The sequence below is a fragment of the Triturus cristatus genome, chromosome 10, assembly GCF_964204655.1.
Source record: "Triturus cristatus chromosome 10, aTriCri1.1, whole genome shotgun sequence".
Taxonomy (NCBI): Eukaryota; Metazoa; Chordata; class Amphibia; order Caudata; family Salamandridae; genus Triturus; species Triturus cristatus.
The window spans coordinates 632,261,325-632,278,492 of NC_140593.1; the positions used below are offsets into that span (position 1 = coordinate 632,261,325).

The window sequence follows — 17,168 nt, forward strand, 5'->3', positions numbered from 1 at the left end:
TCTACTACTCTCTCTACTACTACTACTCACTCTCTATTACTCTGTACTACACACTCTCTACTACTCACTCTCTAGTACTCACAATCTACTACTCGCTCTCTCCTACTCACTCTACTACTCACTCTTCACTACTCTCTCTACTACTCACTCTCTACTACTTTCTCTACTACTCACTCTCTACTACTCTCTACTACTCACTCTACTACAGTCTCTCTACTACTTGCTCTCTACTCCTCGCTCTCTACTACTCTCTACTACTCACTCTCTACTACTCAATACTACTCACTCTAGTACTCACTCTCTACTACTTACTCTCTACTACTCTACTACTCCCTACTACTCTCTCTCTACTACTCACTCTCGACTACTCACTCTCTACTACTCTCTACTACTCACTCTCTACTACTCACTCTCTACTACTCACTCTTTACTACTCTCTCTACTACTATCTACTACTCACTCTCTACTACTCACTCTCCACTACTCACTCTCTACTACTCTCTCTCTACTACTCTCTACTACTCACTTTCTACTACTCACTCTACTACTCTCTCTCTACTACTCACTCTACTACTCACTCTACTACTCTCTCTGCTACTCACTCTCTACTACTCACTCTCTACTACTCACTCTACTACTCTTTACTGCTCATTCTACTACTCTCTACTACTCACTCTACTACTCACTCTCTACTACTCTCCATTACTCTCTACTACTCACTCTCTACTACCCACTCTCTACTACTCTCTACTACTCACTCTCTACTACACTCTACTACTCACTCTCTACTACTCACTCTACTACTCTCTACTACTCACTCTGCTACTCTCTCTACTACTCTCTCTACTACTCACTCTCTACTCTCTATTACTCATCCTCTACTCTCTACCTCTCTCTCTACTCCTCTCTACCTCTCTAACCTTACCTCTCTACCTCTGCCTCTTTACCTCTACACCTCTACCTCTCTACCTCTCTCTGCCTCTCTCTACACGCACACATATGCACATATATATGCACATATATGCATAAGCATTTATATATATGTATGTGTGTGTATATATATATATATACATACATATATAAACATATATATAATCTGCATATCTATATAAATATAAATGCATGCATACTTATACATATATGCATGTTATGTACATGACAATTTGAAAAACACTAATAAAAGCAAAGCTAAAACGCCACCTAATTACAAACAGAATTGCTTTAACTTAAACGAGGTTTTAGAACCCTTGCAGTGGCTACACTGCAAGGGTTCCACTAATATAGTGGATATATTAAATATCATCTTATTAAGTAAACTACTTATGTCCATCACCAGATACTGAACTAACCCATATCTATTGACATACCATGTCCACTTCGAATATCCCTACGTACACAGAGGAATATATTGCTAGAATCATTAGTGGCCCTTCTCTGTTCCACACACCAGGGCCTGCAACCAATGCACCACCAGACATAGCAAGCGAGAAACTCACGGCTCTGAAAAGACTCAAAAAGAAGCACATTCGCACTGAACTACATGCACGTATGTTAACCGAATATCTCAAGGCAGATATTATTCCAGTTGGCCTACAGGTACGCAACATCCCTGCTATCTTCCTACAAGATAAAAAATTTAAAACTGGTTTCTCACACATTGGCACAACCTGCTCCCGCCACTGGATGGTGTTGGGAATAGATACAGCACTTGAACACAGCAAGCGAGAATTGGAAGAGATCTTAGAACTAGAAAAGGCAATTCTTGAGCTAAATAGCCTAGCAGATGCAAAGGCTGCTCTAGAAAAATTGGAAAGAACCATTCTAGACTTTCAAAGTTTCGAGCACCACAAAAAATCAACAAAGGTGACTAAAGATATTAGAAACTACAATAAAGAAAAGACTTACCCGTACCTGCAGGAAGACTTCTTTACCACAAACAATCAAGAACAACAGAGAATCCCCGCAGGCACCTGGGGTAGATTCAGACACAACCAACCAGTTACTTTTTCTGACTCCTCCATAGACTCAGACAACTCCGACCCAGGCGCAGGCCCCAGCACCTCCACACATAACCCCAATTTTTTAGGGAGAGGCCAGACCTTTACAGGAGAGAGAGGGAGAGGGAGAGGGAGAGGGAGGACAAGAGTCCATTTCCCACCGGGGGAACGCCAAACACGACGCAAGTTTTACCAATGGGGGTACCAATACTAGAAATTGGATCCCAGGCCCCTATCACTAACATGGAACAACTCCCCATATTCAACCTCTCGACGCATCAACTGGCTGCTACAGATATCACCCTCCTTAGCAGAGGCCTCTCCTTTGTGCTAACTGAAAAGCCTAACTGGTTTAACATACAGACCGAAATCCTACAGTTCTTCAGAAAGGTGAGGCTTAAAGCCTTCTTTCAGCATAAGGAAAACACAAGTAAGACAGACTTGACAGGTCTTCGCCCAAAGTCTATCTTTAACCCTCCCAGTGGCTCTATGCCGCCAGAAGTCATCACATTTGAACATCTTGTACTCAGAGATTTGAACAAAATTAAAGAAGACTACAGATTCACACCTTTTAACGTGAGTTTAGAGGAAAAACAAAGCCTTAACAAACTCAAAGAACTAGATGACATTGTGATCAAACCCTGTGACAAGGGAGGTGGGATAGTACTACAGGACAAGAGTGCATATGACAAAGAAATCTATCGTCAACTAGCCAACATAGCTCACTACGAGCCTTTGGCACGCGACCCTGTAAAAGAAATCTGTGACCTCATCCTAAAAACAACCCAAATTGGTCTAGAAGAAGGTTTCATTAGTAAAAATGAATTTGCATTCCTCAACAATAAGACCCCAAGGACACCTGTGCTGTACACCCTACCCAAAATGCATAAAAATCTGGAAGTCCCACCAGGGAGACCTATACTCTCCGGCTGTGGCTCAGTCCTAGAGCCCTTGGGTAAATACATCGATTTCTTTATCAAGGACATGGTAAAGACTACTATCTCATATGTGAAAGACACCACACACCTAATTAATCTCATTGAATCACAACCTTTTGATTCCCAAACTGAACTCCTTGTCACTATGGACATTGAGTCTTTATATACGAATATACCCCAAAACAAAGGTATAGAAGTCATTAAGAAACATTTGAACCTCCGTCCAGCTCCACACCAGGTACCGACTGATTTCATCATTTCACTCCTGGAAATTGCCCTAACTAGAAACTACTTCCAATTTAACAACAAATACTACAGACAATGTAAGGGCACTTCGATGGGGGCAATTTTTGCTCCCAATTTTGCGATCCTGTTTGTGGACGAGATAGAGACAAGTACCATTCTTAACTGTATGAATCCATTCCTCCCCAAAATACGTACATGGCGCAGATACATAGATGATGTTTTTATGATCTGGTCTGGCACAAATACTGAACTAGAAGCATTTTGCCTTTGGCTCAACAATGTCCAACCCGACCTTAAGTTCACTCACAACTATGACGACACTAAGGTAGACTATCTCGATGTCTCCATAAAAAGTGCCAATGGAGAACTCTACACAACTCTATTTACAAAACCCACCGAGCGCAATACTCTCCTTCAATACAACAGCGCACACCCAAGGGCACTGCGAGACGGCCTGCCCTATGGGCAATTCCTTAGAATCAGAAGGAACTGTAAGTTCAAAGAGGACTTTTTCCAAGAATCGGAGGTACTCTGCAAAAAACTGATTGACAGAGGATACCCTAGACGTTTAGTTAAACGCTCTATGAAACGCGCTTGGTATTCCCACCGTGAACACCTCCTTCAACCCAGAGAAAAAACGCCCTTGTCCAGAATCACGTGCGTAACTACTTTTTGCCCGGCCAGCAACAAAGTTACGAGAATGATAAAAAAACACTGGAAAGTCCTTGCCCCTCTAGACCTTGTCACAGACACACCTCTCTTCTCCTTTAAAAGAGGACGGAACATCAGGGATCATTTAGTGAGAGCCCAAAAACCGATCACTAAAGACCATTCTATACACTCCTTTCTCAACCTACCACCACTGAAAGGTCACTATAAATGTAATAACTGTATGGCATGTGAGTCCACCAGTAACACAAAACTGTTTGAATTTGAGAACTCTAAACACATATTGCAATGCTTCACCAATTGTAATTCACAAAATGTAATATATTGCATTGAATGTCCCTGTAAACTGAGGTATATTGGCCAGACCACACAAAAGATCAAATCCAGAATTGCCCAACATAGGAGCAGAATCAAATGCAAGATCACAACAGCGCCACTTGTGCAACATTTCATGGAAAAAGGACACTCAGAAACAGACTTCACCTGGCAAGTGATTGACAGCCTGCTCCCAAGTCACAGAGGTGGAAATCAACAACAACTCCTGAACCGCCTCGAATGCAAATGGATTTTCAAATGTCGGACTATCGAAAATGGATTGAACTCTTTTGAGGAATGGAATGCCATTCTCTAAAAAACTCTTGTCTCTACAGACTACCCTCCACAGAATGACAGACATTCTTCAAGTTTTTGTTCTCAGCATACAGATTCTAGTATCACTTAGAATCCTTGCAAAACTGAATATATGTATTATGTTTTATTCATGTTTACATTCCCTTTTATACTACGCACATTCTAGTATCACTTAGAAATCCTTGCAAAACTGAATATATGTACTATTATGTTTCATTCATGTTTACATTCCCCTTTTTATATTGTGTGCATTTTTGGTCACTGTTTAACCCAGGCTGACTCAGATTAGTCCATATGGCCCTCCCTGCAGCCCAAAATTCATTAATTGTTACTATCCTTCGTTTACAAACCCCTAACATGCTTCTTGTATAAACTTTAAACTCTCCTATTTATTTACTTTCATTAATTCACTACCGATAAATCCACTAGAGGCAGAATTACAACACACCTATTTTGAATCACTCAGCTGCAGGTTCCTTTAAACAATTAACTTCACGTGCGCTATTCTTTCACTAATTAGCTTTGCCCCGAGGCTCCCTCCAGCTGAGCCCTACTATAAAACACACAGGCTAGCAACGCTATTTCCGCATTCATCAGCCAGCCCCAACAGCTGCAGGACGTCTCCGACTGCTCGGCCTCAGGCTCCCATTCACTGCCCTGTCGCCCCTCTAAAGAAGTAAGTTTTCTCCGGTCTCTTCCCCTGAGCTAATAATAACTTCGCAGAGCACATCACCTATGGAGCTCATATTTCACATCTCTCTACATTTCAGAATTACATTCTCCAGGCGGATCTATGTACTGCCAAGCTGCTTGTTTTCAAATAATTAAGTAAGTTTCTCACTTGTGTTTAAATCCCTCACACCCATCCCATTATTCATTTCCCAACTACAGTTAATTTTTCCACACTCTGGCTCTCATTCAATACAGCCTTTGAAGCCCCTGCCTCCCACTTTGGAGACTCTAGGAACTTTACGGGCAGTTTAACTTCAAAATAGTAAGTGTTTTGCCCCTCATTTGACCTTAGACACTTCATGGTTCTTTGCCGGAATGCTTTCACATGTGCTCCCTGTTTCATCCATGTTAGACAGATTAATTCAGCCCCCTTTTTCCCTCACTTATCCCTGTAACACTGACAGCTTTTTCGAATAGAATTAAGCAAGTCACCCCTGTGCCTTCATTTTTTATATTGTGCTTGCTTCGGATTCACTGCCAGTAGTAAACCAAGTTTATTTAATTAGCTGCTTTTTGTGACTGCTCCCAGCACCGGACTTCATCTAATTAGCACCACCTGTTACTCTTTTTGAAATGCCATGTCTTAGCTGGTAAAATCTAGCGCCATACGTTGTCATCCCTTAATTTAATTTAAACAAATACCTACTTTTGCAATTTTGCCCTCTCGCCTTTTGACTCAATTTTTTGTCTTTTTTTATGGACTCCAAGCACTAATTCTTGATAATTTGTTTTAAATGCATGATTATAATGCCTACCAAATGTAAGAATTATTTTCCTTTTTTCCTTCTAGGGAGCTATTGTTGTATTTACTAGAATGTATGCAGTAATGTGTTTGTTTACATATACACAGGGTCTTAAACAAATGTGTTCCTATCCCCCTTCCCCCCTCTTTAATTTCAGCATGCTCACCACTGTCCTGAAGATGAACCCCAATAATTGGGTTCGAAACGCCGTCGACCACCCCACAACATGAATTCTTTATAACCTGTAAAGATCAATTATGGAATTCAACTACTATATTGTTGTCAATGCGATGTCTTTTTAAAACTACTATCACTATTTCACACCACGCTTTTCTTATTTTGTGAGCATTCTAAAATTGACTTTGTTTAAATAAATACCTGCTATCTTTTGACCTACATGACCCTTTACGTACTTTGTCTCCTGCTCCCTACGGAATTGATTTCACTTATCTTAAAAAACAAGTGACCCTGCCTGGGTCACCTTTTCTATTGGACCCTTTTGGGCCATCCTTGAACCATTGTTCTTAACTCTTTCTTAACTTAAACGAGGGCGAGACCTATTGCTTTTTCAATGCCTGTTTACTTTGATTCCATCAAGAAGGCATTCAGATGTGTCACACATTTGCCATAAATTCTGAATGGTAGCACTCTAGTTGCTCATTAGATCACTGTAGTAAAGCTACTGCTCACCAGGGAAGTCTGCTGCTGGTATTGAAAGTGCATGTTTCAGTCTGCGTGTGAGAATTTTTTAATGAAATAGAAGAGGATTTGAGAAGTCAAAATGTGCCCTAATATTTCCTTTCTGCAGCACTAATCATAATTTCTATGGCAAAATGAGCCCCCTCATTTTGTTCCTTTGCAAATTAAATGTTTTAAGTGTTACCACTTTATTCCAATCAAGATGGCTTCAGGTGTGCCATACTTTTGTCATAAGTAAGACTGTTAGCGCTCTAGTTGTTCTTTAGAACACTCTGGGACATTCTGTCATTGGGCTATACTTGGGCTACATCTGGGTGATATTTGTGCTACATTTGGGCTCTTTTGTCTCTGGTGGCCATCTTGGGAGACTTATTTGTTATGAAGTTTCCTAATTTCCTCATTTACTACAGTCTCCTCAGTAGGCATACTTTCAGTTTTTTAATTTGATTCCATCAAGAAGGCATTCAGATGTGTCACACATTTGCAATCAATTCAGAATGTTAGCACTCTAGTTGCTCATTAGATCACTGTAGTAAAGGTACTGCTCACCAGGGAAGTCTTCTGCTGGTATTGAAAGTGCATGTTTCAGTCTGTATGTCAGAATGTTTTAATGAAGTAGAAGAGGATTTGAGAAGTCACTCAAAATGTGCCCTAATTTTTCTTTCTGCAGCACTAATCATACTTTCTAAGGCAAAATGAACCCCCTCATTTTGTTCCTTTTTAAATTAAATGTTTTAAGAGTTACCACTTTATTCCAATCAAGATGGCTTCAGGTGTGCCATGCGTTTATCATAAGTAGGACTGTTAGCGCTCTAGTTGTTCTTTGGAACACACTGGGAAGCTGCAGTAGAACACAAAGGAATCAGCTGACAGTCTCTGCCCTTGTTGGATATACATGTTTTACTGAGAATGTCAGACTTCATTCTCACATGACTGAGAAAGATAATGTGAATTTACAGAAAATATGCTCTCAGTTTAGCTTATAGATCACCTTCCAAACCTCTCTGGGAAAAGCATGAGAAAATAGTTTTCTCTCAAACATGATTCATGATATCCCAGCAGAAGGCTTTTTCACATGGTAAAATCACCTTAGAACATACCACAATTCCTTAAATGAGTATGGTACCGTCAACAAATGATTTATTATGTAACTAAAGTCTTAAAACCTTCTATTAACTGCAATGCTTTTTAATGAGTTGCTATCATGTATATTGGTCCCAAGATGGCTGCCAACACTTCTTGGATGAAGTGCTGACGGCCAATCAGATCTCACGATGAGATGTGTGGTTAGGCTCCGGCCAGATATATATGTGATTTTACTTTTGATTTTCTCAGGAACTACTGAACGGATTTACACCATTTAAGCGAAAGGCACGAGTCTGAACTGAGGACTACCTTTCTGTCAAATTTGGTGTAATTCCGTTCAGCAGTTCGGGTTGTAGCTGCGGCTAAAGGTCCTATGGGAAATTGCATGGGGAAAACACGTTTTGGGACCCCCCTTCTTTCTTGGCCCCCGCTACACGATTCATCCCGAGACTTTCAGGATAGGAGCGGACCGGAACTGGCCAAAAGTTTTGAAAATTTTGCGAAGATTCGTCAATCGGCGCCAAAGTTATTGGGAATAGAATGTTGCGGATTTCCTATGGAAAATAGGTCCTAACTATAACTACCTACTGGCGACCGCCAGTAGGTAATATATATTCCCATTCATAGATATTTATATAGCTTTTCCTCAATGGATATTCTTACGATTTTGTGGGAAAATATGCTATTATTTACCTGCTGTTTAATATAATTCAAGCATGTAAATCTATGAAAGTTCCACTACTGGACTAAGACATCAGGTTACTTACCACTAACTGTAGTTCTCCAGTATTGGAATCTTTCATAGATTCACATGCAACCTACCCTTCTCCCCTTGGAAGCTCACCTTCTTCCTCTCAGTGGGTGTTTATATACTTATACACTCGTGCCTTAAAAATCTGAGGGACTGGAGCGCCTGACACGAGTGTTCTAGAGGGTGATGCAACCTGATTGGTTAAGACTTAAGTTTGGTTTCTTAAAAAAAAAAAAAGACTATTATATGTTACTAAACTCAAGGGCCTAGGGCCTTTCATGTCTATGCCTATCATTATATTACTTTTCTAAGGTACAGTGGGTCTCCCATCTCGACAACAGGGAATGATTCAAGCATGTGAATCTGTGAAAGATGCTAATACTGGAGAACTACAGCTACAGTAACTTAATTTCTTCTTAAAATCCATGACCTATAAATCACTATATCCTGTTTGAATCATGCTGGTGTAGAGAACTGTAAATGTATGCGTTTTTGTTTTGGCTTTTCGATATGACTGCTTCCTACAGCAGGTGTAGTTGATGTCTTCAGCCACCTTCCATTATGTCCACACAATGTTCCTTGGGACAGGTTGTACATGAGCTTTGCAAGCTGGTCCTGGTTTAGGTGTGCATTTTAAAGTGGCATTGCTAATGAGTTTCACTACACAGACATTCCCCTTCCTTGTGTGCTCCAGTTTTTTAGCTTAGCGTAGCCACTTCTGGAAGGTAAGTCTTGCTAATTTATAGCGAATGGTGATCCTGCTTGTACTTAGCTAATGGTCTGACATTTTATCCAACGTTTTTTGAAGCATTGTTTATTTAAAGGGCAATCAAAAACCAAATGGGTATTTTGAGTTAGGAAAGAATGTGTCTCTGAGGTGATTGGGGAAATGGCTGCTGCTCCTGTATGCTAGTTGCATCACTTTCAATCGGGCGCTAGAGTCTACCCATCTGCTTTAGTAAATTGACCTTTCAAGGTTTGTGATAAATGAGACTTTCAGACCCCATTTTCTCTATTGTTAGTAACTTTTCGTTGCACACATAAAAAGTATTTTTGCTTACTTAAAAGCATACTCCTCACTCGCTCCACAGCTTGGCCAGGCTATTTAAAACCAGATTGAGTCAAATAGTCTGGTCTGCTATTAATTAACAGCGGAGCCACTTGAAGCCTGTTGCACTTGCCTAGACACAATCTGTCTGGTTTCTTCCTGTTCTTACCATGCTGGATGAAACCCCTCTCTTTCTTGTGTCACCTTTGTTACAGACAGTTGGTAAGAAAAGGAACACTTCAATGTGTTACATTTGGCTGCAAGGCAGGGGGCTACAGAGGTTCCAGTATTTCCTAGTCCTAGGGTAATGGTGACTGGCTCAATGTGAGGCTCTTCCACCATTACAGAAAGTTTATTTTTAAGATGTGCCTGTGCACACATTCTCTATTTTGATCTTCTATCCCCTCTTATGCCGTTGTGGCATTCAGCCACAAAGCTTTGCCCTGCCATGACATAATGATAGTCAATGTTTGGGCTATCCGACCGATTTCTTCTTCAATACTGAACCTCTGGAGCCCATACCAGTTTCTGATTAAAAACAAAACGATCCAGGGGTACTTTGTTATTTTTAAACATACTTTATTGATTACCACAATGTCAGTACAATGCAGCATAGTTAGTACTTATGGCATTTTAAACTTTTGTTGAATCCCCTATCTTATACATGGTATATCAATATACATGTTATACTGTTTCGGTTCTAATTGCTTCTTGCTAAATATCCGCTTCTGAGGTCATGCAAAGTTTGTGTGTATACATGAAGTACATTGTTTCTTTCAAATAGCTGTACTTAGTATGTTAAAACATAACAGAACTTAACTTTTAAATACTTCCCCCCCACCCACCACCCTACTTCCTGGCCTGCTATTATGCGTCTGATTTACGGCCTATTAGTACTATCAATATAGTAATACTGACCCTTCACGATCCAGGGGTACTTAAGCGCGGATATTTATTAGTATTTGTCTGCCTCAAGTGCCTTCAATTAACCTAAACCTGATCATAACCTAAGGACTCTCCTCTCGGAGGGTTTCACCTGAGACCATAAAGCCTGTCCAAGATCCAGATGACATCCTCCCACCTCCCATGAAATTTGGAAACATGTTTCACTCATACTTACATTTTCTTCACAGACACTATGCCGTCGGGGAAAATAGAATTTGAAGATAGCAGATATGTGGTACATCGAATAACACTAGACTAAGATCCAATATTTCGGCTTTGTTGGTTTATTATGAGTAAAACATGGACAACAAACGGCGATTCCCTTGACTGCTCCAGATCCTGCCTCAACTGGTGTGATTTGAAACATTCCATTGGAATACCATGAGAGCATTCCAGTTTAGAACATAACACACATCTTCCCCCTTAACAAAACAATTACAATGACCAAACCCAAAACAACAAGGGGAATGCATAAAACGAGGATAATAAACACAGCACGGAATAAAATTGAACAAAATGAACACAACACCTGAAGAAGGATAACAGGATAATAAATACAGCAACGGTTGTGACGGAACAGGTAAAGCAAATGAATAAAGTTAGCTAACCATTATACGTCATGAACGCAATAATCATTAACCCAAGATATAATCTTATAGATACCTGGGACAGCTTGTGCCCCTACTGCCCCCCCTAGAGAAGACTGTGAGAATATTATTATCCACACTGTTGTTTTTGCATAGCACTGGAAGCATCCCTAGAAGAAGCAACATGTGCACTAGTGCTAGAAGAGACCACATGCACACTAGTGTATCCTCCACCATGAATCTGTAACCTTGACCTGGTCACTTGCCTCATGTCTGAGTCTTCCAGTCCACACTCATTCCCAAGTCACCGATCTCCCACAACACTCGTACTTGCAGCAGAATCCTCGCTGACAGCTTTACCACTCTTTTTGATCAAGGCTGCACGTCTCTTATTCCACCACTTTCCATTCTCAACCAATGATGCATGTTTGGACACTTTTGTCACACCTATAGAAGGGAAGAACTTTGACCCTTCCTTCTTCTGACCAAGCAGTCTTTTGATTTTCACTTCATCTCCCACTGCAAACTGTACGCCTTTCACATTGTTCAGTGCATTTTATCTCACTTTTCTTTTCTTCTGAACCTCCACCAAATTCATTGGGAGGAGTCCACTGGTTCTGTGGCCCCATCCGAGTTCAAGTGCTCTTTCAATTAACCTCTCCCACTCAATGGGACGTTTCTGACCATGTGCAACACCGGCATTGCATTCTCCTTCATAACAAACTCATGCTTTAATCCCTTGACCAATCCCAATCTTTCTATAAAAAGCGCCTTGTGTGTATCCAATAAGTCATTCACAGACTGAGGCACAGAGAGGACCGGAACAACTAGGGAAATAGTACATTCAGTGCCTCGTCTTAAAGCCATACCAAACGCTCCCTGGCCCCTCGAATCCAAGATATTGCACCCCTTCTTGGCTACCTACACTTTAGTCAATGCTGTGCCCCCCAAACGTCACTGTACGTATATCCAGAGGGAACAAATGGACTGCATTCCATTCTTACCTGAACAATTTATCTGTGATAATGCTAATTGGTGAACCAGAATACACTGTAACTGCCACTTTCACATCCCGTATAGCAACATCACACACTGGTTCACCACCCTAGAGTGCATCTTGTTGTGTTTCAATCGTTTTGATGGATAGTACTTCCTACTATCAGAATATTCTGCATCCTCATAATGATTTTTTGGGATTTCTTCATCTGTGATACACCCTACTTTCTAGATATTCTTGCACAATGCCTCCCTTTCATGCACCTCAAACATGTTTTTCCAACAGCAGGACATCCTTTAGAGTTCGCCATTTGTGTGTCTTCGACCCACACCTGAAACATGAGTTGGAATGTGAGTTTGTTGAGACTCTACCCCCTTTCTTGTTGTCTTTTTTTTTTTTTTTTTGAAACCGTTTATTACAAAACTCAAAAAATATACAAAGATGGGCCTACAACCTTCCGGCCGGCCGCTAGCAGACAAAAGGAGCATATGATACACATTGTAGAGCGTGTGTTGCGGCTGAGGAAGATGCACAGGAGTTAGCAGCGTTGATAGCCACACCATCCGGACCCCACTGTACGGTTTCATTTTAAACTGAAAGAACAACCAGAAAAACAAACCCACAAGGCAATCCACAATCAGAAATAGCAGCATGTGCTCCCCTGAGAGGGGGACCCTACCAGTCCATAGGAGTATCAAGAAGGGGAAGAGATCAGGACTAGGGCTGGGTAAACTCAATGCCCGGAACAAGGAAGATGGGTCGGCTAAGGGGATGGGGCAGGCGACGGATCGGGCAATAACGGCGGAGCACAGATTCCCCCGCGGTAGGCGTTCCAGGGGCCCCATACTTTCACCCATGTCCCAGGCTTACCTCTCGCCACATACACCACCTTTTCCCGAAACATGCACCAATCCATATGTTCCTTCCAGGCCGAGACAGTCGGGGACCTCTGGGATCCCCACAGTTGAGCAATATCACGCTTGGCCACCATATATCCCAGAGTCACCCACCACGTCTGTGGCGCCGAGTAGTCGGTAGGTTCCCACATTCTTGTTGTCTTTTGCTATGCTCGTGTTCAGGTTGGATTTTGCCAACACTCCATTTATTTGCTCGACTTCCACCAGGTCTTTGCCTCTGTTCAGTACTTTTGAGGCCATCACTGACAGTTTAATCTCTCTTGTGATTTCAAAGGTCTCATGCAGATTGGGATTTTGGCAACACAATTGTTCCTGCAAACGTTTGTCATGACAATTTACTACAATCTGATCTCTAAAATAATGATCTAAATTGCCAGTACTCTCAATTCTGGCCAAAAACTTTCTATTGATGCATGTTAGATTGTTTACGAGTGAAAAATCTATGGCTTTCCATGATTACACTTGTGTCGTCCTTGAAATGTTTGCGAAGCCTTTTGACAGCTTCTGTGTAGACATCCCATTCTGCACCAGGTGGTTGAATGGCTATAAACAGATGATCAAACATTCTCTGCCCTTGTTCACCTAAACAATTGTCCTGTTACACTAGTGTACACTAGTTGCCTTACAGGGTTGAATTTGTGAATTGCAATTATATAATTATAAAAGTGTTATACCATTGCTTCCACTTAAATTTTTGCACTTCTGGCTCAGCAAGAAAAGGTGTGGGAATGTTGGCATTTTGAACAACTATGCTCTCCCTAGCAGAACACAAACGTGATATTCAATGAGCAGCTAAACGTTTTGTACAGTGCTATACTTATAGTGAGAAGCACTAAATGAAGCAGTTGATTCCTGCACCAGACTTATAATCAGCCAGTTGACGCTAAATATTTTCGAAAATGCACCAAACAGTGTTGAGCGAATGAGCAGTGGTCAACCAAACTCAGAGGTTTTGACCAATCAAGGTCGGAGGCTAAAATCAATTTTAAATACTGTGATTGGTCAATTGATACTCTGAAAACCAACCACAGAGCTGCTCCTCCAATGTCACATTCAGTGATTGGTCGATAGATAGTGTGAAACTCAACCACAGCACTGCGCCTCCTAGGGGCGTTACACTTCAGTGGATGCAGTCTGCCTGGAGTGAGTGGTCACAGAGAGGGCACGATGTAAGTTTAACTTGTTTGCTGCGCGCTTATTTATTGTGTTGTCTTGCGTTTCAGGATGGGTTCTGAGAGGTGAGCAGTTGCGTGGTTACATGCACTACTGTTAATGAGGCGAAAAGCTTTGTCTTGCGCGTGTTCCCTTGACAGCAAGGCTTTGTATGCATGTGCTTTCATGCGTGCCCCGTGCCTTCGCACACTGCCTTCTCTCAGGTTGAAGCAGCCTGCAATTATGATGCACTGCCTCGAGAGGGATCCGCGTGGCCGAGCTCGGCTGCCTCCCTCGCTGTCTCTGGCATATAGTTATCACACGGCCTCACCTTAGTGCTAAGCCCACAAGTCTGTTAAAGTCTGTCTGCTTAGCCCACAAGTCTGTCGGACTATTATGGCCGGAAAAGTCAGAGCAAGAGATCAAACAGCGCACGCCGATCAGCAGTTCTCTCACCAAGGGCTGAAGTATATGATCATGGCACATCGTTCTGATGCCATCTGTGAGACTTGGGTTCAGATTCCCCTCATCGCCAAAACATGTTACATAGAATAACACGAGTCTGAGATCCAGTATTTAGGTTTAGTTGGTTTATTCTTTGTAAAACACAGACAGCACACACAGGACGATTCCCTTGACTGCTTTAGAGCCCATCTCAACTGCCATGAAGTGAAACATTCAAATGGAATACCATGGGAGCATTCCAGTTCGGAACATAATATGTTGTGGGGCTTTAAGCTTTTGGGTTTGTATTATGAGCTGTACAGACTCCATCCATTGTCTATGGCTAATATTTTTTATTTGTGAAAGCAAGGTGAGTATAGGACTATGATAGTTTACTACTCACCCGCCATGGCAACTGTTTGTGTCCCGTAGACCCTGTAGGTGTGTCTTGGGCATAGGTTACAGACAAAGGTCACTCGTATGCCCACTGACATGCAGATATTGTCAGCACACACGCTGCCTTAAAGAAATGGCTTTAAGGGATGCTCAGTAGGTACTAAGGGTATTAGATGTGAGCACTGGTCATGTTCAAAGACGAAGACCTGTGATCAGTTGGCATGGTCCCAAGCCATTCCCTGTGTCCTGATAACAAGGGTAATGGATCTCAGGTACTGGCATCACTTTTCTCAGCCCCTCGTATACACAGGTGTGGTTGCCAAGCAGAGTTAGCATTCATTTCTTAGTGAACCTTAAAATGGCACAAAGTAACATAGGCATGCAGGCAAAGTTCCAGGCTTTTTCTCTTACTCCTGGCATCTTCTTTGGTTACTGTCTTGGGTACTCCAATTGAATAACCGGTTACATATGTATGCAGTTGACTCTATAAGGGTAGCTAGGATGAGCAGTCATGCCCCACTTATTAACCGTAATCTTTATTACTCCCAGTATTGACTTCCTCGCCACATGAGTTACGTAGTGAGCTTTAGCTCCACACCAGTACCCTCCAAAGCAAATTAGCATTCCATGCCTCCCATCCCTCCCCAACATGGCTGACCACTGTCACCCCTGACCCAGTATAAGTCGAGGGTCGACCCACCCCACTTCCTGTAGAACTACCAAGCCCCATGCAACTATATGAAGCCGATAGCCAAACAGGGAGGGAGGGATGGATGGTAACTCATGTGGCAAGGAAGACAATACTCGAAGTAATGAAGATTACCGGTAAGTAACAGGGGCATTACCTCCTCTTAAGTCAATGGTGGCCTGCCGCGCTGGGAGCTTCCCCTACCCCCAAGGATACCGTAAAAAACGTGGGCGTTTGGTTAGACTGTGCACTTACTTTTCAGGCACAGACTAAATCAGTGGCTGGCAGCTGTTTTGGACTCTTAAGCAGTCTGAAGCCGCTGCTCGGGTCTTTGACTCTCCAACACGCCAGATAATTATCCAGTCTACTATCCTTTCAAGACTGAACTATTGCAATTCTCTGTACCTGGGTGCTAATGAAGCAGGCATCATCCGTCTGCAGAGGGTGCAAAACACCGCAGCACCTACCCTCTTCGCCCTCCCGAAATCTTGCCCTATTTCCAAATCAATACGTAAGCTGTACTGGCTTCCGATAGAAAAGAGAATTCATTTCAGTGCCCAACCCCCTCTCATTCTAGCCAATCTTCTCATCCCCTATGAACCAGAACACACCCTCCGCTCCTCTAATCAACATCTGCTATGTATTCCCTGAGTTAGAAGAACCTGGGAACCCACAGACAACAGAATAATGCAAAACAGTACATTTAATCCAAAGAGTAACACAGATGGAAAATATTGTGGTAAATAATTTAATTACCGGTACTTAATTTGATGCGGAAAATCTATAATAATAGCTCAGTAAAATAAGAGGCAGAATCCGTGGTATTAGAGGTTCGGAACGGGCTTTATTCCAAAATCAATTCGAATTGAGGACTTCATATTCCGTCACCACGAAGGTTCAGGAAGTGAAGGACAATACTTTATTGACAGATAATCATATTTATAGAAGAGGCATTATAGTGAAACAGATGCAGGAGGCGTAACAGTTGATAACAGAGATAAAATCATACATGCGTAACTAAAATGGGTGTAACTAGGCGTAACTAAAGAACGTCATTAGGTATGATGTCATGAATGGGTGGTTTCATGAAAGAATTTCGCAATGTCAGCAGAAATACTTGGCAGAGATGCGCGCGCAGCAGCATGACGTGTGATTGACGTGCAACTAGGGGGTGAAGGGGACTTGGCATTTAGCTCTACATGTGGAGACAGAAGTCTGGGGTTATGTCAACCTAATCCCGAATCATATCTAACATCCTATGTTTAAAGAACTGTGTTATCCAAAAGAGAGGTCTTTTAGGATAGAATCTTATTCTATACTGACTATACTGACTGTTAGTGCGTGTACAAGCGTCTAAGTGTCTACACTAGATGCGAGGGCAGAAATCTTCCATAGTAACAGGGCTATGAATTACTTGCATAAAGACAGAGAAGCCGGTCCCTTTTACACGGTAGCTAGAGGAATGTTTACTTAAACTGCTAGACAGGAATGCATTGGATGAGG

The 17,168-nt window shown here is 41.9% G+C and overlaps 1 protein-coding gene across 2 annotated transcripts in view; it reads left to right on the forward strand.

Moving 5' to 3' along the window:
- The window catches only part of AMDHD2 (amidohydrolase domain containing 2), a 300,831-nt gene that overhangs the window by 234,398 nt on the left and 49,265 nt on the right, over positions 1–17,168 (forward strand). Inside the window, exon 11 of one of the 2 annotated variants that reach the window (XM_085632174.1) lies at positions 6,113–6,349. The exons of the other annotated variant lie outside the window; for it this stretch is intronic. Within the exon in view, the coding sequence (XP_085488300.1) occupies positions 6,113–6,132 (20 nt within the window). The 3' untranslated portion in view covers positions 6,133–6,349. Of the gene's footprint in view, positions 1–6,112; positions 6,350–17,168 lie in introns of those variants that run through there. 2 annotated transcript variants of the gene reach the window in all.